Source organism: Pan paniscus, chromosome 5, assembly GCF_029289425.2.
Source record: "Pan paniscus chromosome 5, NHGRI_mPanPan1-v2.0_pri, whole genome shotgun sequence".
In the NCBI taxonomy this organism is placed as follows: domain Eukaryota; kingdom Metazoa; phylum Chordata; class Mammalia; order Primates; family Hominidae; genus Pan; species Pan paniscus.
The window spans coordinates 64,105,567-64,129,178 of record NC_073254.2 but is presented as its reverse complement, the minus strand read 5'-3'; the positions used below and the strand labels follow the sequence as shown (position 1 = coordinate 64,129,178).

Below are 23,612 nucleotides of genomic sequence, written 5' to 3'. Positions count from 1 at the left end.
GACTTTATTGACTAAATAGTATTTCTTCATTTTCACAATTCATCATACTTATACAAAGGCTTTAATTTTAATCCAAAACACTGCCCCATCTATTATCACCGTATTTCTCTTTAATAACTTAGATTTTTTTTATCTCTTTAAAATGTATAAAGTGCCTTTATATACACTCTCTCACCTAATCTTACAACAACTGTTTCAGGTGGACAAAGCAAGAATCCTCACTGCCACATTAAGGATGAGAAAAACAGTGAAAAAGACAGTTTAAGAGATTTACTTTATGGTATATGAGTTAGTGACAATCTTAAGGAGAACATGGTTTGGTGCAATTCAATAATACTTTTTTAAAAAAGAGCAAAGAATCTGAATAGACAGTTCATCAAGAAAGATATACTATACAAATGGACAAAAGCACACAAAAGATGCTTGACTTCATTAGTTGTCAGGGAAATTAAGATCAAAACCACAAGAACACATCACTTTACACCCACCAGGATAGCTAGAATTAAAATAAAAAAAAACAATATTGGTGAAGAGGTGAAGAAATCAGAACCATCATACACTTTGGGTGAGAAGATAAAGAGAAAAGTCACTTTTGAAAATTGTCGGCAGTTCTTCAAATGATTAATTGTCAAGTTACCATAGGATCCAGCAATTCTACTTACTATATATTCGAGAAAAATGAAAACATATGTCTACAACAAAAACTTATCCATGAATGTTTCTATCAGCATTATTTATAATAGCCAAAAGTTGAAAATAATCCTAATGTCTGCCAAGAAAAGGATGAGTAGACAAATGTGTTATAGCCATATAACGAAATATTATTTGGCCATGAAAAGTAAAGAAGTACTGATAGGTGCTACAAATGGATAGATCTTGAAAACATTATGCTAAGTAAAAGAAACCTATCACAAAAGACCTCATACTATTTGATTCCACTCATATGATAGTCCAGAATAGGGGACTCGATAGAGAAAGGGTAGATTTGTGGTTGCTTAGGGCTAGGAAAAGGGTGTAGGAATTGCTAAAGAATATGGGAGTTTTTTGAGGTGATGAAAATGTCTAAAATTGACTGTGGTAATAGTAAAGACATGGAATCAACCTAGATGCCCATAAATGGTGGACTGCATAAAGAAAATGTGGTACATATACATCATGAAATACCACATAGCCGTAAAAAGGAATAAAATCATGTCCTTTGCAGCAACATGGATGCAGCTGGAGGCCATTATCCTAAATGAATTAATACAGGAACCAAAAACCAAATACCACATGTTCTCACTTGTAAGTGGGAGCTAAATATTGAGTACACATGGATACAAAGAAGGGAACAATAGACACCAAGATCTGTTTGAGGGTGGAGGGTGGGAGGAGGGTGAGGACTGAAAAACTACCTATCAAGTACTATGCTGATTACCTGGGTGACAAAATTATTTGTACACCAAACCCCCATGACATGCAATTTATCCTTGTAAAAACCCTGAACATGTACCCCTTGAACCTAAAATAAATGTTGGGAAAAAAAAATAAGATGACAAATGGGCAAAATCTACAAACACATAATTCATAAAAGAAACACGGATGCCTAATAAATACATGAGAATTTTTTAAATGTACTGTGGTGATGCTTAAACATATCTGTGGATGTACCAAAAACCATTGAATTGTATGCTTCAAATAGGTGAATTGTACGGTGTGTGAATTATATCTCAATAAAGTTGTTTTGAAAAATGAAAATTAAAACATTATTTTCCATAATGAGTCAAGTCAGAAATAAAAATAAGTGAATAACTCATGATGCTCAAATCTAATAGATGAAGTAATTAATAATTGTGTAAAAACTATGGTCTAGACATTCTAATTCTTAAACCATGAATTTTTTTTACATGTAAGATAAATCATCAGCTGAGTAGTCAGGCAATTATCCCCATTTTCAAAGCAGGAAAGCAACATATATGCTCCATAGAAGATCCATTTATGTTTTTTTGTTTGTTTTTTGTTTTGTTTTGTTTTGTTTTTGAGACGGGGTCTCGCTCTGTCGCCAGGCTGGAGTGCAGTGGCACAATCTTGGCTCACTGCAACCTCCACCTCCTGGGTTCAAGCGATTCTCCTGCCTCAGCCTCCTGAGTAGCTGTGACTACAGGCATGCACCACCACACCCAGCTAATTTGTGTGTTTTTAGTAGAGAAGGGGCTTCACTGTGTTGGCCAGAATGGTCTTGATATCGTCTCCATCTCCTGACCACGTGATCCGCCCACCTCGGCCTCCCAAAGTGCTGGGATTACAGCCTTGAGCCACCACGCCTGGCCCATTTCTGCAGTTCAACAATACCAGACCAAGACGAAAGAAAAGAGAGAAGGAAACATTAGCCATGTACTTAATGAAACACTACCTTCAGCACAATCCTGATACTTTCAAGGCTCTGTTCATCCTTGCTACAGGTAAGATGTCTCATTCTGAAAATTCTGGAAGTGTAAATAGTGAAGAGTAACCCATAAAAAAGGGGATGCCTTTACAGAATGTAAACTCTAGCTCAACACTTACACGTTGTGATGATCATATTTGAAAACACTTTGTGCCTGATCTTTGGTTGATGGCATTTGTTCATTTAATATGCAAGTGGAGGTAAAGAGTGAATCTCTTTCCAGCAGATAAACTACATATATATGTGCATACAATTATATATAATCATATATAATTACATTTAAATATGTAACATGTTATATATAATATACATATACACATATAACAGTCCCCAACAGAAAAAAAGAAGTAGTTTCAATATTCTCAATTCTAAAAGTACATACATATATTTTTTCTCGGTCTACAAAGTTTGAAATTCATATAAATTTTAGGATTCTGTAATTAAGACTAAGTTTGGGACTATCTATTGACTATCTAAATGGAGACACACAAAGGTTCTCTATGATGTAGATCTCTCCTAGTTGAGAAAAAGAGTGCTCCAAGTAGAAAAGTTGATATCATCATTTGATAGTACTTTCCAAGTTAAAGTAAAATAAAAAACTGTAAACAGAAAATAGTTTTAATTTTTTTTTTTTTTTTTTTAAGAGACGTAGTCTCACTCTTTCTCCCAGGCCGGACTGCGGTGGCGCTATCTCGGCTCACTGCAAGCTCCGCCTCCCGGGTTCACGTCATTCCTGCCTCAGCCTCCTGAGTAGCTGGGATTACAGGCGCCCGCCACCGCGCCCGGCTAATTTTTTGTATTTTTAGTAGAGACGGGGTTTCACCGTGTTAGCCAAGATGGTCTCAATCTCCTGACCTCGTGATCCGCGCGCCTCGGCCTCCCAAAGTGCTGGGATTACAGGAGTGAGCCACCGCGCCCGGCCAGTTCTAAAAGTTTTAATTCCCTTTTTATGTTTCAGAAGTTTCTTTGATATTGTCAGTACCTTGAGATCAGTGTGAGCATAAGTTATCTCACATGGAAAAACAGTATGGGGTATATGAGATATCTTGCTACAAGCAATTATGTAGCCATACAAATAAATAAATAATAAATGGTTATAAAAAGAAAAACAATATGGTATAGCTGAAAGAAGTTAAATTTAGGAAATTGGGCAAACCTGTATTCATTATGGCTCTGCCATCTATCCGATGTGCAACTTTGAACGAGTTGCTGAAACTCTCTGAGCCTCAAGCTTATCATCTCTCTATAGAGTTCTCTTTTAACTTGGAGGAGTTAGTTTTGTTGTCTTTGCTAAAGATTACTTCAGAGGCGCTCTAGCTCTTCTTCTGCAAAGTTAATCACATGAAAGGTGAAAAATCAACTTGTCTAAAGAATACAGGGGCCTCCTGGGAAGATTTTAACTGATATTCTTCAACATCTCCCTGGAATTCAGAATTAACACAATTCACAGACATAAACTAATATGTCCGTGAGAATTACCAGGGGCAAGAAATGATAGGAAGCCTCCTGAGACTGAATAAAAAGAGAAATAAAGCTGTTGGCCATAGTTAAAACAGGCATTTTTAACCTGGAGTTCTATAAATATAATTCAGATGGTCCATATATTTAAATAGGGAAACAACAGTGCATTTAACTGAAATGTAACATTTTTTCTATTGTGAATGTAGAAAATAAACAACAGCATCATTAATAGTATTGGTAACTGCCACTAATAGAAATCACAAATAATTTTCTCTATTTTACTTTTTTCAGATATCTCAAAATATTATTTACACTCATTACTTCAACTTGGAAATTATGCTCATTATTAGACATGCCACAAGATTTATGTCATCCATTATAGAGAAGCACCTATATCAGACAGTTGGGTATAGGTGCTTATTTTATATTACAGTATTTTGATCGGTGTATTTCAATAGAACTGGTTTCCTTGGTAATCCTATGTATTTTATTTTGTGCATTTAAAATCTATTTTGATATGGGATTCAGAGGCTTGTGCCAAAAGTGTCCATAGCACAAAAACGTTAAGGGTCCCTAGCTTAAGGTAAGTTCCAAAGCCTTGGGCAGCTGCTTTGGAAATGCTGGTGCTGATTTCTCTGGTCCCGTAACCCTGCTCAATTCCAGTGTTCTGTGAAATAATGCTGAGTGCCACCAGGTAGCTGAAAAGAAAGCCCTAGGGGAGGGCACAGGGCCATCCACCATAGATCCGAGAAGTTGCAAAGAACCTTTATGGGAAGAAAGACCTTTTTTTACACCAGATCCCCTATGGCAGCAAGAAATGTTTGTGTCTGCTCCTCACTTGGGAAGAGAAGTTGGACTGGCCATCCTATTAGACTAAATAAAACCCATGGTCTCTTTTTGGAGGGAAAATATTAAAGAAGCACAAAAAGAGAGTCACTGGACCTCATACCAGTATGGCAGTTGGGTGCTTAAGTAGCTACACATATAAACCAATGGAGCAAGTTATGTTTGCAAAGTATAAAAATATATCAAATTGCAGGCCAGGCACAGTGGCTCACACCTGTAATCCCAGCACTTTGGGAGGCCAAGGTGGGTGGATCACCTGAGATCAGGAGTTTGAGACCAGCCTGCCCAACATGGTGAAACCCCGCCTCTACTGAAAATACAAATATTAGCTGGATGTGGTGGTGCACGCCTGTAATCCCAGCTACTCGGGAGGCTGAGGCAGGATAATCACTTGAACCTGGGAGGTGGAGTTTGCAGTGAGCCGAGATCGCGCCATTGCACTCCAGCCTGGGCAACAGAGCAAGACTCCGTCTCAAAAAAATAATAATAATATGTGTGTGTGTGTATAAAATTGCAGTGGGACTAAACAAGGTGGGTAAATAGCCACCTAACACAGTGTCCAGAACAGAAAATGCTAAAGGTATTTTAGTACCTTCATCTTCCTAAATACCTCCCACCCTCCCGCCACCATTACAAATACACAAAGGTAGAGAGAAAGAGACAGTTTAAAACAGTGGTGGTCCTGTTTCAATTATTCTTTGCTATTAAAAATAAGCAAACTCAAATTAAAATTCCAAATAATAACAATTAGCTACATTTTACATATATTCAGAAAATAAGACAAAGAAACTGTTTCTTTCCTAAAGTCACACAGCAAGTTGAGGATCAGTCTAAGATCCCGTGTAGCCCACTGGCTCCTGCATTAACCCAGGAATACTTCATTTGTATCTGTGTGTTTAGCTGGGAAGTTGAAGGTTCATTTGCTTGGTGTGTGTTTTATTTTGTTTGGTTTGCACGAGAACGTGGCTTACCCATTCATGATTCTTTCCGATTTTACCTCTTTTACTGAAGGCACTAGAAGAAAGCCATCCTGTAGTTTCATAGGCAGACAAGGCAACAGATAAATCATTTCCACTTTAGGACACCCACACCCTCAGCCTATTGTCTTTGTGATTCAGAACTGTCAGGAGAGAGATTTCTAAAAAGCTGTTGAAATCTTCAGGTTCACACTACCATGTGTTGGTCTGCCAGGAATTTGGCCCTCCCAAGCTTCATGGCTTGATCTTGATCCTCCCTTTTGTTCCAGGCGCAGAGAACCTGATGATAAGCCCTCACTGATTGAAATAATGAGAGAGTAGACAGCAGTATGAAAGCTACTGTCAGGATTCTAAATATTTATAATTTAAAATGAAATTTATTAGAGTAAAGCTGTTCCTCTCTCCCTTCCTCACACCGCTGACCTGCCTGCTGAGTGTTTCTCCCTTCAAGTCTGCCCTTAATTCAATTCACTCAAATGATGTTTATCAATTATATATTGTGCTAGACATGGTATTATTCATTCTAGATAACAAATGAGGTGCAAAAGAGACACAGCCCCTGTCCTGGAGCTAACAGGCCAGTAAGGGAAACGGCCATTCTTAAAAATTACATATAAATACAAACACTACGTAAATACAGCACACACAGCCAACTGTACTAATTGCAAACAAAAGACCACAATTCAATGAGAGATAATAGTGGAAACCTGGTTCAAGATGGGAGATCAATGAAGGCTTTTCTGAGGAAGTATCATTTTATCTGAAAACTGAAGAATGATGGATGAAGTATATAGGACAGGGAGCAGAGAATATGTGGGAAGATTTCCAGTTAGAAAGAGAAGCTTATGTGAAGAACTGAACAAGAGAAATAATTTCCCAGATGGTACACAATGCAGCTTATTTCAATACAAATGTCTACATTCAGAATAAGGCAAAAAATCTGAATTCCTCGAAGTTCAACAGGCTGAAGTCAAGTCCTGGCATAGTCCCATCACCTATATGAGTAGAATCCTCTACTCCCCATGTGTTGAGTGGTTGCTGAGCTGCTGGAAATGTCCCAGAGAAAGAGAGATGCCATCGGTCTTGGATTGTTTAATATACTGTGTCACTTTTTATTAAAGAGTTTAAAACCGCATTGATTTATGATATTGTTTAGATGTTCTTGCAATTTATTATTTGATACTTGGTTTTCACAAGTTTATGCATAGTTTATTAACATATACACTTTTCATTTAGGATTTGCTGGAGTTCTCATGAACACTCTTTAGGCTACTGCAAAACCAAAAATTAAAGTGTCAGGTGTACACATGTATTTTCATAGCTAAGCATGTGAACCCACTCCTCTTGTACTATGCTGTAATGAACAATGGAAATAGTCATTTTTCAAAGTATCTGTATATTTATAAAATTTCAAATATCACTTAGTCCTAACATATCATGTTCTACTGTGGAAAATCATACCAGAAAGACCAAAAAATCCTGCTGCTTTGTTTTATAAATATTTATTACAATGTATGTATCCTGGCAGTCAGTTGCACTCTCTCTCCAAATTCTGCACAGAATCTTTTGGAAATTGGGCTTCATGAAAGAAATTGTATTTAACTGGTAGCTCTTAGTTCTCAAAAACAGGTTTATTCTGCCATGAGAACAATTCCAAAGGGGAGACAAGAATTCTTCCACCTATATGGTAGTTTTGAATTGCTTAGCATCTTATTTACACTTGACTGTCTATAAGGATGATAGATTAGTTATGTTCCTGTTCAAGTTTACTCTCTTCCTATTTAAGACTAAAAGATATATCACAACTCATTTGTGTATTTCCATATTTTCACTTGTGTAAATCAGAGTAAGGAGTCAAAAACTTCATAAATACATAAAACTGCTCCTTACAGTCCTATATATTCCCCATTGCTCATGGGATAATATTTAGCATCTAGCATCCTCCGTGCTGAATGTGAGGGTCTTTACAACACAGCCACCTCCATGACAATATTATCTCTGCCACTTCCTCCTTTTCTCTTCATCTCTTTTACATGCCAGCTTTGCTTGACTGATTGCTGTTTCCAAAACATGCCATGTTCTTCCAAGATTTATATCATTCCCTCTATCTGTTTTACTTGCAAAACCCTATTTATTTTTTAGTTCTCACATCCATATTGTTTTATATGCTAATGTTCTTGGCCTAAGGCAAAAAGTGTCACTGCCTTATTTACATTTTATAATACTTTTATAACCACTATTATATCACATATTTGTTTTTATATAATCATTCACTTATATTTATCTTTTCCCAACTAGATTCTTAATTTTCTCAAGAAGTTAACAGACCAATTATATATATTGCTTTAGATTCATGCCTTCTACAAAGCCTACCACAATATTTGGTATACAATAAGCCCTCAAGAAATGTCTACTGAATTAAGTTAAACATGATTCTAGAGGCCTGTGCAATAGATTGTTGGCATCATCCAGGTTCTCACAATTTCATTGCATATTCTTCAAATCAACATTTAGAATGACAATTAGATTACAGAGCATAATTTTCCCCAATGGGTGGGGCATTTTAATCAGTCTTGCCCATTTTTTTTTCTTGTGATGTCATTGGGGTGCCTTGAACATGCAGTCAAATTCCACACACAGAGCAGTCCTTTGTTCTTATCAACATCTCACAGCCTGTGAAGCTCTCAGTGTGCCTCTGTCCTTTGCCACAAACATGAGGTTCACATTCCCTCTCATGGCTATAGTCCTGGAAATTGCCATGATTGTTTTATTTGGATTATTTGTTGAGTATGAAACGGACCAGACTGTTCTCGAGCAGCTCAACATCACCACGCCAACAGACATGGGCACATTCTTTGAGTTATATCCTCGTGAGTAGGCAATTTACTACTTACTATACATTTTTCGGTTCTTCGGTTTCTCAGAATGTAAAACAGTTGAATACTATAAACCCTTGAGCTCTTTGTAGAATTATATGATGGTTATGAGTGCTAAGGATATTACATGTCTGTGATGTGACATCTGGTCTTCTTCTCTGTGATTAAGGTGCTTGGTTAGAACTTTTTCCTATTAAAATATCAGAACAAGAAGCTGAAAATTAAAATAATTGATGACTTTTGTATTGCTTATCTACTGCTAAATGACCTTTTTCCTTCAGTTGGTCACCAGTTCTGCAAAGAAAATTATCACGCTTCCTTTGCATTCCCCACTGAAAGGGCCAAAGGTAACTTTGGAGGAGAGAGAGTTCTAAGAATGGAGTTATAAGAAGGGAACCCTAGATTTCATGTGAGGACCCTAAGGAATAAGAAGGGGTATTTAGTATGATGTAGGAAGTTAATGGAGTTTTAATCAAAAAGGTGTACTCAGAGTTTTACAATATTCTGAAAGGAAGTCGGTTTGTTACTTTGAGATGAAAAGAAATGTGTGAATACTTAATATATTTTAAAAACAAAATCCTTCCTTGGGAATGATGATTGAGCAAAGAGAAATTTAATTTCAAGTTTGGAAGGGTAGGCTGTAAAATAGTTAATATAACAATGATAACTACCATTTACTGAGTCCTTATTATAAACCAACACATCCATTACCTCATTAGCCAGGAAGGAAGACAGTAGTATGTCACTACTATATAGACTATTTGCTTTTCTTAAGTAAGGTTCAAATAATCTAAAAAATTTAAAAATTATTTAAAATGGTATAATGTTTATTATACTTCATATGTCTAAGCTTTTTAAAAAACAATTTGACACTCTTTTTTTTATTCCAACATTTTTTGAGGGAATTAATATGATGGGGGTATTCCCATGTAGAAATAATGGCCTAGAGTTGCTAAGTGACATAGGAAAAGTATAAAATTGAAAGTTAAGGACAGAGTTAGGGTAATAAGACAGAGAAAACTAGACTCCAAGTCTAGCTGTCTTTACACTGCATAGATGTCTGAGAGGGTTCTTGATTAAATAAGTTTTATAGTTTGCAAGTTAGAGAAAAAAACAGAAAAAATTCTGTTCAACTATGTATGCTTTTGTACATTTCATTCATTCATCCATTTATTCATTTAGTACATATTTTATTAAGCACTAAGCATGTGCTACAGCAAATTTATTCAAAAATAAAACAAATATGATTCTTTTATTCTAAGACTCCACTATCTGATACACTTGTAAACAAAGAGATGCAATACAATGTTAAAAATGCCAAAAATATGATCTAAGATTAATATGATTTAAATAAAGTTATCTTAAGACTTTAAGAGCTTAATAATTGTATCATTCAAGCTGAACTTTCTAAGTTCCAGCATCAAAGCTTCTAGGTAAAATTTCAATTCACAATTTGAGATCAACACCAGGTTGAAGGAAAGTCACTAAACATGGTCATTTTTCAGTAGCCTAACTATAGATGTATAATTTTTGGACATCTAGTGTGCAGCATAATGATGATAGTTAACAATACCATATGGATACTTGTAATTTGCTGAGCGGATATTGCTTCAATTTAATCTGATCACCCCTCGCCCCACCCCCCCGACACACACAGGTATACACACACACACACACACACACACAGGTGTACACACACAATAATAACAATGTAGAGGTAATGAATGTGTTAACTAGCTTGATTGTAGTGATCATTTCACAAAGTATATGCATATCAAAATGTCAAGTTGTATACCTCAAATGTATATAATTGTATATGTCAATTATAGCTCAATAAATCTGCTTAAAAATATAGTTAAGTAGTCACATCGCTCTTCTACACTACTTGTAAAAACATGAAAATTTATTGATTTTATGATTCATGAAGAAAATATTTATTAAGCTACCAATTCTCGTAAGCAGTCTTCAACTCTCTCAAGCTTGTAGGCACTAGGCAGTGAATAAAACAAACAAAATGGGATTCCATTGTGTATATATGCCACATTTTTTTTATCTGTTCATCCACTGATGGATACTTAGGTTGATTACGTATCTTGGCTATTGTGAATCGTGCTGTAATAAACATAAGAGTGCAGATATCTCTTTCTCTTCAATATACTGATTTCATTTTCTTTGGAAATATCCCTAGCAGTGAGATTGCTGGTTCATGTGATAGTTATATTTTCAGTTTTTTGAGAAACTTCCATATTGTTTACATTATAATTTATATTCCCACCAACAGTGTGTAAGAATTTCCTTTCCTCTGCATGGAGGTAGAGAGTAGAATGATGATTACTAGATATTGGGAAGGGTGTTGGAACAGGGAAAGTGATGAAGAAAGTTTGGTTAATGGCTACAAATATACAGTTAGATAAAAGGAAAAAGTTCTAGTGTTTGTCGTACAGTAAGGTGACTGTAGTTAGCAACAATATATTGTATATTTTGAGATAACTAGAAGAGAAGATTTGAAATGTTTCCTATACAAAGAAATGATAAATGTTCAAGGTGATGGATATCCTGAATAACATGATTTGCTTATTACAATTCATATGCATTTATCGAAATACCATCCACATGTATACCATAAATGTGTATAAATATTATGTATCAATTTTAAACAGAAAAGAAAATGAAAAAAAGACAAAATGGGCAAAGTCCATGTCCTCAGGAAGTTTACATTCCACAGGGAAAGGCAGACAAGGAGATGTGTGACCAGACACATCTGAATGTCTAAATGTATACCATATATTTAGATGGTTAAAAAAAAAATGTCATGGCTGTAAACGAAGCAAGATTAGAGACATAAATACATCTGGACAAGAGATGTTTTTTCAGCCTCTCTCCACCAGGGTTATGTGAGAGAACAAAATCCTAATGACTCAAGGCATCCATTGCATGCAATTAATTAACTTGTCTCCTATGCACCTAGAATGCCACAAAGTGAAATTTTACATGAAAGGTAGCCTTCATTCACTCAAAATGCTGTCCATAACCCCGTCTATTCACAATTAAAAGTTCTCTCTTCAGGAAAGGTGGGTCTCAAGACTCAAAATTCTGGAAAATTCTCATCTTCCACTTCAGTTATATTATTCCTGCTTAAAACTGTTTGTAGAATAGACTGAGAAAGTACATGACTGAGGTGTTATATACATACATATGTTATATGGATTTCCCTACATTTCAAATAATTGACTTACAGAAAGTTTATGTAATGGTATAAGTTAATGGAGAACAGATAGTTAATATTCATTAATTGAAAACAATGTTCAAGTCAAATGAGTAAACATTTTGGGTGCCTACCTAGTTCCATGCCCAGTGCCAGTGCAGGGATTCAAGCAAAGAAAAGGCTCCGTTCCTCCCGAAGAAGTTCACAGTATATTATGAGAGTTCTCAATTGTAGTGTGGTAAAAGATTTGAGTATTTCAAAAATAAATGAAATTGTATATTAATCTACATTTTAAGTAAACTACAGAAAATACAAATTTATTATCATCACTTGTATTCTGTCGTGCTTTTTTAAACAGTAGAGAAGGGAATTAGGTTACAGAACCCTTGGATTTGCACACAACCCTAAGCACAATCATGAAACTATGTTATGTACCTGAATATCATGTTTCATGCCATGAATAACCCCTGAGATACTCATTTGATAAACTAGCTATACTCCATGGTTTTTGGCTTCCATAGCACCTATCAAAGTGCTGGTCACCCTGTTGAGTCAAATAATTTAACAAGCACTGAAGTTTGACTGTGTCTGTCAGCTAATCCTTGCTAACATGTAGACGGACTAGAGAAAATTAAGGTTAAAGAGAAGGCTCTCTGGGGACTGCTTACATTTTATTAGAGATTCCACAGATGCTAGGTATTTAATATCTAGGGGACATTAAAATCATATTAATGATTTTTTTATACTCTGTGGCATTAAAAATCCGTTAGTTTATCTTGTACTTTGATTGGCTCATTTACTCATGTGTCACACTGTAATACTCTTACATTGTCCATTTGAAAAATATTGATTCACTGACTTATACAGGTCTTCCAAATGTTGACATATTTCCATATATAACATAAAAAAGAATATTCGTTAATATCATCAACAGACTCTCTAGAAAAGCCTTGCCAAGTATCAGGAAGTTGATAAGCTTGTGATAGCAGACACAAATTTTCTGAAATTCTAATTGTTTAAAAACTGAGAATATATCATAGCTATAAATACTGTCGGTTCTTTAAATTGAGATGATAGCCTCATTTCATGCATTTTTCAGAAAATATTTGCCAGACACTCAAGTCTGAGAAGCAACAATGTATGTGTCAGTCTTTCTTTCAAGCAACAATGGAATCTTATTAAAATGGTTCTTGTTCAATTAGCAACTCAATCAATCACAGAAGTGCTTTTTTTCTGAGATACCATCACATTTCAGTAGTACTTTACATATATTTGTATTTCACCAGGCTGATTCATACGTATTAAAAAGACATGTCATACACAAAAGGCAAATACGATCCTAGAATTGTCATGAAAATAGTTTTAACTTCTCAGACTCCCTGAAAGTCAGTCTGCAGGACACCCAGATATCTGTGGATCACAGTTTGGGAACCACTGAAGATAGAGGTGAACTGGCAAAGGATCTACACATCACTCGAAATCATTTCATGACTTTCACCAAAAGATTCAGCAAATCTTCATGTTACAAACAAAGGTAGCTGATTTGTACTGTGTAAACAATTCCTAGGAAATGGTTTGCTGCTGCATTGTTACCTGGAATTGTCATGATAACTGAATTAATACACTGTCTGTAATATATGACCTAACAATAAGATACTAGTCTCTAGCAGAACCGATGTGATGCCTTTGAATTGGACAGTTTTGCCTACTTAAAAGGTCTGCAAGCCATGGGCACAAATAGAACTAAGACCTTGGATTTGAAATATCATTCCCCACTCAGGGACTCATTGGAGAAATTGCTGGTTCCAGGTTGGGGCAAAGAAAGCACAAGGTAACCCAAGTGCTTAAAGACTATCAGGGCCATGTAAAAAGGACACAGGATCCTGCTTGAATGGGGCATCAACAGGCCAAATTAGGAATACATGGAGTGTTAAAATAATAATGACATAATGGTAATAGAAATTCAAATAAGGAAAAAGGGATTCAATAAGCCCATAGAAATATTGCATAAAAGAGAAAAAGAGGAGAAGGAGGAAGCTCTTCTTTATAGAAGAATACTAATTAATATAAAGGAGAATAGACATAGAAAATTACAATTTTGAAATTACCAATGTAATAATTCATTTCAACAATGTTCATCATGGAAGCTAAAATCATTGGGTGAAAAGTTATTGGATAACATGGCATTCACATGTTCTGAAAGAGTCACCCAGAGATTACTTGATACTTACAGGGTCAAAGTTACATTTATAGTGGAGAGGTCTGGCAACACCAGTTTTAACCAAGTGGTCAAACCTACCATTATCAGTAATAGGAAAAACAAATTATGTGCTTCCTCGTGTGATCTAGTGGGAAGTACACAATACTATCTGTATAATATTCTTGCCAAAAATATTTAGTCTGATTCTAATCATGGTGAAACAATCAAACAAATCCAAATTGTAGGGCATTCTACATAAAAAATGAAATAATACCAGCAATGAAAAGCATGTAAGAGAACTGCTCTAAATCAAAGGCGTCTAAAGACACATGACAAAGAAAATGTATGAAACTTGAGTGAATAATTAATCCAGAAATTTTATAAAAAGACAGTCTGGGGATAGTTGGAGTAATCTGAATATAATTCTATGTTAGATCATATTATTATACCGATGTTGGCATTTCTTGGATGTGATGCTGATATCATGGTATTTAGAATTGTATGGTATTTTACTTAGGAGATGTACACACACACACAAACACAGAAAGCAAGTGTGAAAATATTAATAACTGATAAATCTGAGTGAATAGTATGTAAGTGTTTATTGTATTCTCTTTTCTAAATATTTGAAATATGTAACAATAATATATTTAGAGGGAGGAAGGAAGATACTGCCCTAAGGATACTATTCTCTCAAAAAAGATGAGTTTAGAATACAACCCCGTTGGTTCAAAAGATTGCCAAAAATTTATATGTATAGCAAACTACCTTGCCAGCCTTGAGCCACTAAAAAGCTGGCCCTCACCAGTAATCTATTTATTTATGAATAACTCAGGCAGTTCCTAAAAAGCTACAGGTGGCAGACTTTTTGTTGAGTTCTCTGAGACAAGCCACCTAATGACTCCTATCTTCAGACTTGCATTCACTTTCTCCTGGAAAAGTGTCTAACTGGCAGTGTTCGATCAAGTCTATTTGAATAACTGACAAATGAGCACACAGAGCAACAAAACAGACAAACAAACGAAATAAAACAAGAGGGATATGCACAACATGGGTAACACTCAGAGAATGATTCTTAAAAGGTATCTAGAAGATTTTCAGGTAAAGGAGTTTGGGGCTGGGCTCATACCTGTGAGAGGTGACAGCCTGCTGGCAGTCCTCACAGCCCTCGCTCGCTCTCGGCGCCTCCTCTGCCTAGGCTCCCACTTTGGCGGCACTTGAGGAGCCCTTCAGCCCACCGGGGCACTGTGGGAACCTCTTTCTGGGCTGGCCAAGGCCGGAGCCCACTCCCTCAGCTTGCAGGGAGGTGTGGAGGGAGAGGCGCGAGCGGGAACCGGGGCTGCGTGCGGCTCTTGCGGGCCAGCTGGAGTTCTGGGTGGGCGTGGGCTTGGCGGGCCCCGCACTCGGAGCAGCCGGCAGGCCCTGCCGGCCCCGGGCAATGAGGGACTTAGCACCAGGGCCAGCGGCTGCGGAGGGTGTACTGGGTCCCCCAGCAGTGCCAGCCCACCGGCGCTGCGCTCGATTTCTCACGGGGCCTTAGCTGCCTTCCCGCGGGGCAGGGCTCGGGACCTGCAGCCCGCCATGCCTGAGCCCCCCACCCCCTCCACGGGCTCCTGTGCGCCCGAGCCTCCCCGACGAACGCCACCCCCTGCTCCACGGCGCCCAGTCCCATCGACCACCCAAGGGCTGAGGAGTGCGGGTGCACAGCACCGAGACTGGCAGGCAGCTCCACCTGCATGCCTGGTGCGGGATCCACTGGGTGAAGCCAGCTGAGCTCCTGAGTCTGGTGGGGCCTTGGAGAACCTTTATGTCTAGCTCAGGGATTGTAAATACACCAACCGGCACTCCGTATCTAGCTCAAGGTTTGTAAACACACCAATCAGCACCTGTGTCTAGCTCAGGGTTTGTGAGTGCACCAATGGACACTCTGTATCTAGCTGCTCTGGTGGGGCCTTTGGAGAACCTTTATGTCTAGCTCAGGGATTGTAAATACACCAATCGGCACTCTGTATCTAGCTCAAGGTTTGTAAACACACCAATCAGCACCCTGTGTTTAGCTCAGGGTTTGTGAGTGCAGCCATCCACACCCTGTATCTAGCTGCTCTGGTGGGGCCTTGGAGAACCTTTATGTGGATACTCTGTATCTAACTAATCTGATGGGGATGTGGAGAACCTTTGTATCTAGCTCAGGGATTGTAAATGCACCAATCAGCGCCCTGTCAAAACAGACCACTTGGCTCTACCAATCATTAGGATGTGGGTGGGGCCAGAGAAGAGAATAAAAGCAGGCTGCCGGAGCCAGCAGTGGCAACCCGCTTGGGCCCCCTTCCACAATGTGGAAGCTTTGTTCTTTTGCTTTTTGCAATAAGTCTTGCTACTGCTCACTGTTTGGGTCCACACTGCTTTTATGAGCTGTAACACTCACCGCGAAGGTCTGCAGCTTCTCTCCCGAAGCCAGGGAGACCACGAGCCCACCGGGAGGAACGAACAACTCCAGACGCGCCACCTTAAGAGCTGTAACACTCACTGCGAAGGTCTGCAGCTTCACTCCTGAAGCCAGCGAGACCACGAGCCCACCGGGGGGAACGAACAACTCCAGACGCACCACCTTAAGAGCTGTAATACTCACCGCGAAGGTCTGCAGCTTCACTCCTGAGCCAGCGAGACCACGAACCCACCAGAAGGAAGAAACTCCAAACGCATCGGAACATCAGCAGAAACAAACTCCAGAGGCGCCACCTTAAGAGCTGTAACACTCACCGCGAGGGTCCGCGGCTTCATTCTTGAAGTGAGTGAGACCAAGAACCCACCAATTCCGAACACACCTGCACTTTGGGAGGCTGAAGCAAGAAGATCACCGGGGCCCAGGAGTTTGAGATCAGCATGGAAAACATAGTGAGACCCTGTCGCTACAAAACAGAAAATAAAAAATTAGCTGAGTGTGGTAGTGTGCACCTGTAATCCCAGCTACTCAGGAGGAGGAGGCAGGAGCAGGTCAAGGCTGTAGTGAGTTATGTTCATGCCACTGCACTCCAGCCTGGGCAACAGAGCAAGACCCTGTCTCTCTCTCTCTCTGTGTGTGTGTGTGTGTGTGTGTGTCTCACACACACACACAAAGTGTTGGGTGTGAGATGGAGCAGACATCATTCCAAGCAGCTGGCATATATACATATCTATATAGGAAATAGAGGAAAAGGAGAGTTTTGTTTCATTTTGTTTCTTTTGTGTGGTAGAGAGTATTAGAATAATCAGTTACATTTTAACATGTTGAGTTATTAAGTGATATGGTTTGGCTGTGTCCCCAACCAAATCTCATCTTGAATTGTAGTTCCCATAATTTCCACGTCGTGGGAGGGACCCAGTGGGAGGTAATTGAATCATGAGGGCAAGTCTTTCCTGTGCTGTTCTTGTGATAGGAAGTCTCACAAGATCTGATGGTTTTATAAAGGGGAGTTCTCCTGCACCAGCTCTCTCAACTGCCACTATGTAAGACATGAGTTTGCTCCTCATTCGCCTTCCACCACGATTGTGAGGCCTCCCCAGCCATGTGGAACTGTGAGTCAATTAAACCTTTCCTTTATGAATTATGCAGTCTCAGGTATGTTTTCATTAGCAGTGTGAGAACAGATTAATGCAGTAAATTGGTACAGGTAGAGTGGGATGCTGCTGTGAAGATACCCGAAAATGTGAAAGCAACTTTGGAACTGGGTAACAAGCAGAGGTTGAAACAGTTTGGAGGGCTCAGAGGAAGACACGAAGGTGTGGGAAAGTTTGGAAGTTCTTGAGACTTGTTAGATGGCTTAGACCAAAATGGTGATAGTGAGATGGGGAACTTGTTGGGAACTGGAGTAAAGGTCACTCTTGCTATACAAAGAGGCTGGCATAGTTTTGCCCCTCCCCTGAAGATCTGCAGAACTTTGAACTTGAGAGAGATGATTTAGGGTATCTGGCAGAAGAAATTTCTTAGCAGCAAAGCATTCGAGAGGTGACAGAGCATAAAAGTTTAGAAAATTTTTGGCCCGATGATGCAGTAGAAAACAAAAACCCATTTCTTGGGGAGAAATTTAAGACAGCTGCAGAAATTTGCCTAAGTAACCAGGAGCCAAATGTTCCCTCATCACCAAGACAATGTGGAAAATGTCTCCAGGGCATGTCAGAGACCCTCATGGCCATCCCTCCCATTACAGGCCAGGAGGCCTAAGAGGGAAAAATGGCTTCATGGGCCAGGCCCAGGGCTTCCCTGCTCTATGCAACCTCACGACATGGTGCTCTGTATCCCAGCTGCTTTAGCTCCAGTCATGGCTAAAAGGGGTCAATGTACAGCTCTGGCTGTTTCTTCAGCGGGTGCAAGCCCCAAGTCCTGGCAGTTTACATGTGGTATTGGGACTGTGGGAGCACAGAAGTCAAGAATTGAGGTTTGGGAACTTCTGCCTACATTTCACAGGATGTATGGAAGTGCCTGGATATCCAGACAGAAACTTGCTGCAGGGGAAGAGCCGTCATGGAGAACCTCTGCTAGGGCAGTGCAGAAGGGAAATGTGGGGTGCAAGCCCAAACACAGAGTCACTACTAAAGCACTGTGTAGTGGAGCTGAGAAGAGGGCCACCATCCTCCAGACCCCAGAATGGTAGATCCACTGACAGCTTGCACCGTGCCCCTGGAAAAGCCACAGACACTCAACTCTAGCTGTGAAAGTAGCCTGGAAAGGGGGCTGTACCCTGAAAAGCCACAGAGGCAGAGCTGCCCAAGGCCATGGGAGCCCACCTCTTACATCAGTGTGACCTGGATGTGAGACATGGAAGCAAAGGAGTTCATTTTGGAAATTTAAGATTTAAGGACTGCCCATTGGATTTCAGGCTTGCATGGGGCCTGTAGCCACTTTGTTTTTGCCAATTTCTCCCATTTGGAATGGGAGTATTTACCCAATGCCTATAACCCCACTGTGTCTAGGAAGTAACTAATTTGTATTTCATTTTACAGACTCACAGGTGGAAGGGACTTGCCTTGTCTCAGATGAAACTGTGGACTTTTGAGTTAATTCTGTAATGAGTTAAGACTTTGGGGGACGGTTGGGAAGGCATGATTGGTTTTGAAATGCAAGAACATGAGGTTTTGGAGGGGCTGGAGCGAAATGAGATGGTTTGTCTGTGTTCCCACTCAAATCTCATCTTGAATTGTAGTTCTCATAATTCCCATGTGTTGTGGGAGGGAACCAGTGGGAGGTAATTGAAACATGGGGGCCAGTCTTTCCTGTGCTGTTCCCATGATAGTGAATAAGTCTCTTGAGAGCTGATGGTTTTATAAAGGGGAGTTGTCCTACACAAGCTCTGTTGCCTGCCGCCATGTAAGACATGACTTTGCTCCTCCTTTGCCTTTCACCATGATTGTGAGGCCTCCCCAGCCTTGTGGAACTGTGAGCCAATTAAACCTTTTTCCTCTACAGACTACCCAGTCCTGGGTATGTCTTTATTAGAACTGTGAGAACAGAGTAACACATTAGGGCTTGCAAGATATCCTATTGCAAGATATAAAAGTAGAATAGAACAAAATCAACAACATAAATTAAACTCTACTAATGAATGAGATGATGCTGAGGATGCTGCTGCTGCTGATGGTGGTGGTGATGGTGATGATGATGGTGAAATTGTATCCTGTCAGGTTCTGGTTACCAACCTCAAATCCAAATTTATTTTTAGCAGAAAAGTAGAACAAATTTTAAATTATAATAAAACCACTGATTATAATGATGCTTAATTTGTCATAGGCACTGTGTGAACTTATCGTGTATTTATTTTCTAATCCTCAAAACTACCCTTGGAATACACATGTTAAGAAGAAATACCTATGGTAAAGTTGAGGTTTAAAAAGATTAAGCAATTTGCCCAAGGTCAAATGTTTAGTAAATGAAAGAGCTTAGTCAGATTCCAACCCAGATTGTCTGCCTCCAAAACCTGTGTTTTAACCACTACATTCTATAGGCAGCATTGTTTATCAGGTAGGAATTTAGGCCACATTTGTCTACATGGATTGATTGTCTCCAACAGATTTGCCAAAATATTTCTTGGTCTTCACTAACATTAGTCAACTTTTAAAGGGTGAGAATATATTCTTTGTGGGAAAATGAGTTCACTCAGTGAAAACATCAGATGAGTGATCTTATATCCCTGTATTCTAAACAAAAATTGTAGAATTCAAAGCAATTGCTGATGTTTTCCAAGATAAGGCACTGTGAGCTTAAAATATATAAAGATATATACAGACAAACACATATTTACACATAGAGATAAAATTGTTTTTTACACAACTGATAATATGGGGGGTTTTATGCATGTCATCAACTAATAGCAAAGAAACAGGTTTGGCTATTTGAAAACGGCTAAATATTGTGGTCTCCCTGAAGATTGATCCTTCATGTGATAGTCCTTAATATACACAAATATCAAAACATAAAAGTGTGTTAGATGTTAGATGTACACCACAGTTTACATGTTTATTCTGGATATATTTCACATGCACTCTGTACCAGATACTGGAGACATGAGGAGGTAAATAAAACACATGCCCTCATGGAGCCTATGAAGTATTAGTCCCATTTTACAGATGAGGAAATCACTGGTTATCCAAAGACACACAGCTAGTAAACAATTAGAATGGAATATAAACTACTAGCTAGCATAGAGCTAACACAATGTCTTTGATCAGTGTGATGCCTCTCTAAATGTGAAAGATGCCAGGCACAGTGGCTCATGCCTGTAATCCCAGCACTTTGGGAGGCCGAGGCTGGTGGATCACCTGAGGTCAGGAGTTCGAGACCAACCTGGCCAACATGGTGAAACCCTGTCTGTACTGAAAATACAAAATTAACCAGGTGTGGTGGCACACGCCTGTAGTCCCAGCTACTCGGGAGGCTGAGACAGGAGAATCGCTTGAACCCAGGAGGCAGAGGCTGCAGTGAGCCGAGATTGAGCCACTGCACTCCAGCCTAGGCAAGACAGAGTGAGACTCCATCTCAAAATAAATAAATTAATAAAAATAATAAGTAATAAATAAATAAATGTGAGAGACACAACTTATCACAGCCAGGAGGATGGGAACGCTAAGAACAGTGCAGGATTCTAATGCCTTGAGATTTCTTCGCTTTTATACTTTTCACAATTCTCTTTTATTTTCTGTTAACAACTTTCAGGAAAATGCTTGAAATAAAAACACTGAGTTGCTATGATCTCAGGGGGCAGCAAGGAATGGGAGAAGGGAGCAAGGAAAATGTAGGCACCTGGTTCCCTCCCCCCTGCTATCTTGGCCCAAAACAGAGTGCAAAATTTGCTGTGCTGCTGGGCAGAAATTTTTAAGTAAATCAAGCCAGCATTTTCTGTTTTGGTCTAAAACTTTTAAAGAAAATGAAAGTTTTACACTGCTTACTATGAATCCTTAAAAGCATAGTTGATTTAGATGAGGGTTTCTCCACAGCAGCACCCTTACCACTTTGAGCCCAATACTTCCTTGTGGGAAGCTGTCCTATTCACCACAGGAAGTTTGGCAGCATCCCTAGTCTGTACCCTCAGGACATCAGCGGCACCACTCTACCTCCTCAAGTTGCAACAACCACAAATGTCTCCAGACATTGTCAAATGTACTCTGGGGGTTAATATTACCTCTTGTTGAGAATCTCTGATTTAGACAAGACTTGACAATCCTTAAAACCTGTTGGAAGATTTCTCCAAAGTGCGAACCCCTAAAGAAATTCCTTTTCTTCTATAAAATGGGCACTGTATTCCTTTAGTGGCAGAGCCTTGCACCACACAACTATAGTTGTGGCCCTCTCCCTGGTCCCCACCCACAAACTCTTAAAGCAGGATAAATGATAATGCAATAATCCTAGTTGTTTATAAACCTTTTTATTCTTATATTTCACACGGAATCATTATCTGTCAAGAGCCTCCACAACCTTTAAGCTCTTATTAATTTAAATAATAAATGAGGTTCTTAAGCCCCCTTGTGGCGAAAAGCAGTAACAAGAATTACATCAGAAGAGGGAAAAATAGTGAAGCACAGTTAATATATGAAATTTCTTTACCCCAATATAAAATGTCTCAATGGCCGGGCGCGGTGGCTCACGCCTGTAGTCCCAGCACTTTGGGAGGCTGAGGCGGGCGGATCACGAGGTCAGGAGATCGAGACCATCCTGGCTAACACGGTGAAACCCCGTCTCTACTAAAAATACAAAAAAATTAGCCAGGCGTAGTGGCGGACGCCTGTAGTCCCAGCTACTCGGGAGGCTGAGGCAGGAGAATGGCGTGAACCCGGGAGGCGGAGCTTGCAGTGAGCCGAGATAGCGCCACTGCAGTCTGGCCTGGGCGACACAGCGAGACTCCGTCTCAAAAAAAAAAAAAAAAAAAAAGTCTGGTTTTCCATCAAAGGGGAAGCGGGGTGAAATCTGCAGAATAATTGTTCCACTAACAGAAATTATGAAATTAGATAAAACAATTTCTTGAATTAGTTGGTGTATTAGTTCGTTTTCACACTGCTGATAAAAACGTACCCGATACTGGCAATTTACGAACAAAAGAAGTTTATTTGACTTACAGTTCCACATGGCTGGGGAGGCCTCATAATCATGGTGGAAGGCAAGGAGGAGCAAGTCACCTCTTGGGTGTCATGGTGTGTCAGGAGGCAAAGAGAGAGCTTGTGCAGAGAAACTCCTGCTTTTAAAACCATCAGATTGCCAGGCGCGGTGGCTCACGCCTGTAATCCAGCACTTTAGGAAGCCAAGGAGGGTGGATCACAAGGTCAGGAGTTCAAGACCAGCCTGACCAACATGGTGAAACCCTGTTCCCACTAAAAGTACCAAGTCCGGCAATGGTGGCCCATACCTGTAACCCCAGCTACTTCAGAGGCTGAGACAGGAGAATCACTTGAGCCCGGGAGGCGGAGCTTGCAGTGAGCCAAGATCGCACAACTGCACTCCAGCCTGAGGGACAAGAATGAGACTCTGTCTAAAAAAAAAAAAAAAAAAAAAAAACCATCAGATCTTGTGACACCCACTCACTGTCAGAGAACAGCACGGGAAGGACCTGCCTCCATTATTCAGTCATCTCCTACCAGGTCCCTCCCACAACACATGGGAATTATGGGAGCTACAAGATGAGATTTGGGTGGAGACACAGAGCCAAACCATATCAGTTGGTAACTGCACAGTTTAAAACCAATAAATTACAGGCAGAACCAGAGTGCTCTAAGAAAAAAAAAAAAAAGAATGTTAGAAAAAACTTTGTGTAATTAAAAAAAAATGAACAAAATGAAAAAAACTGAGTCCTTATTTTTATTCTAGTTTGTGACTATAAACAAGTAACCTAACTTCTCTGTGTCTCAGTGTCCTGACCTAAATGCAAAATAAAATAAATTGTAGAGCTAAGACACTTTAGACATCATGTAATCCAAGTATTCCTTAAAAGATAACCGAGTCCCATAAAGGTTTACTAAAACCATACTAAGAATCATGCATATCCCCTAAGTTCCTGTCCAATTTATTCTATGATCTAGATCAAATTTTTACCTACAAAAATTAAATGGTGGGTGACAAATCAATGTGTAAAGAAAAATGAATACATGTGATTATCTCTAC

At 39.3% G+C, this 23,612-nt stretch overlaps 1 protein-coding gene across 2 annotated transcripts in view; it reads left to right on the top strand.

Moving 5' to 3' along the window:
* The first annotated feature begins 8,395 nt into the window (after positions 1-8,395).
* Positions 8,396-23,612, top strand: part of RHAG (Rh associated glycoprotein) — a 31,660-nt gene continuing 16,443 nt past the window's right edge. The window contains exon 1 of one of the 2 annotated variants that reach the window (XM_003833180.4): positions 8,396-8,579. In XM_003833180.4, coding sequence (XP_003833228.1) covers positions 8,423-8,579 — 157 coding nt within the window. In that variant the 5' untranslated portion in view covers positions 8,396-8,422. The remainder of the gene's footprint in view (positions 8,580-23,612) is intronic. The other variant, XM_034962231.1, reaches the window with a different exon arrangement.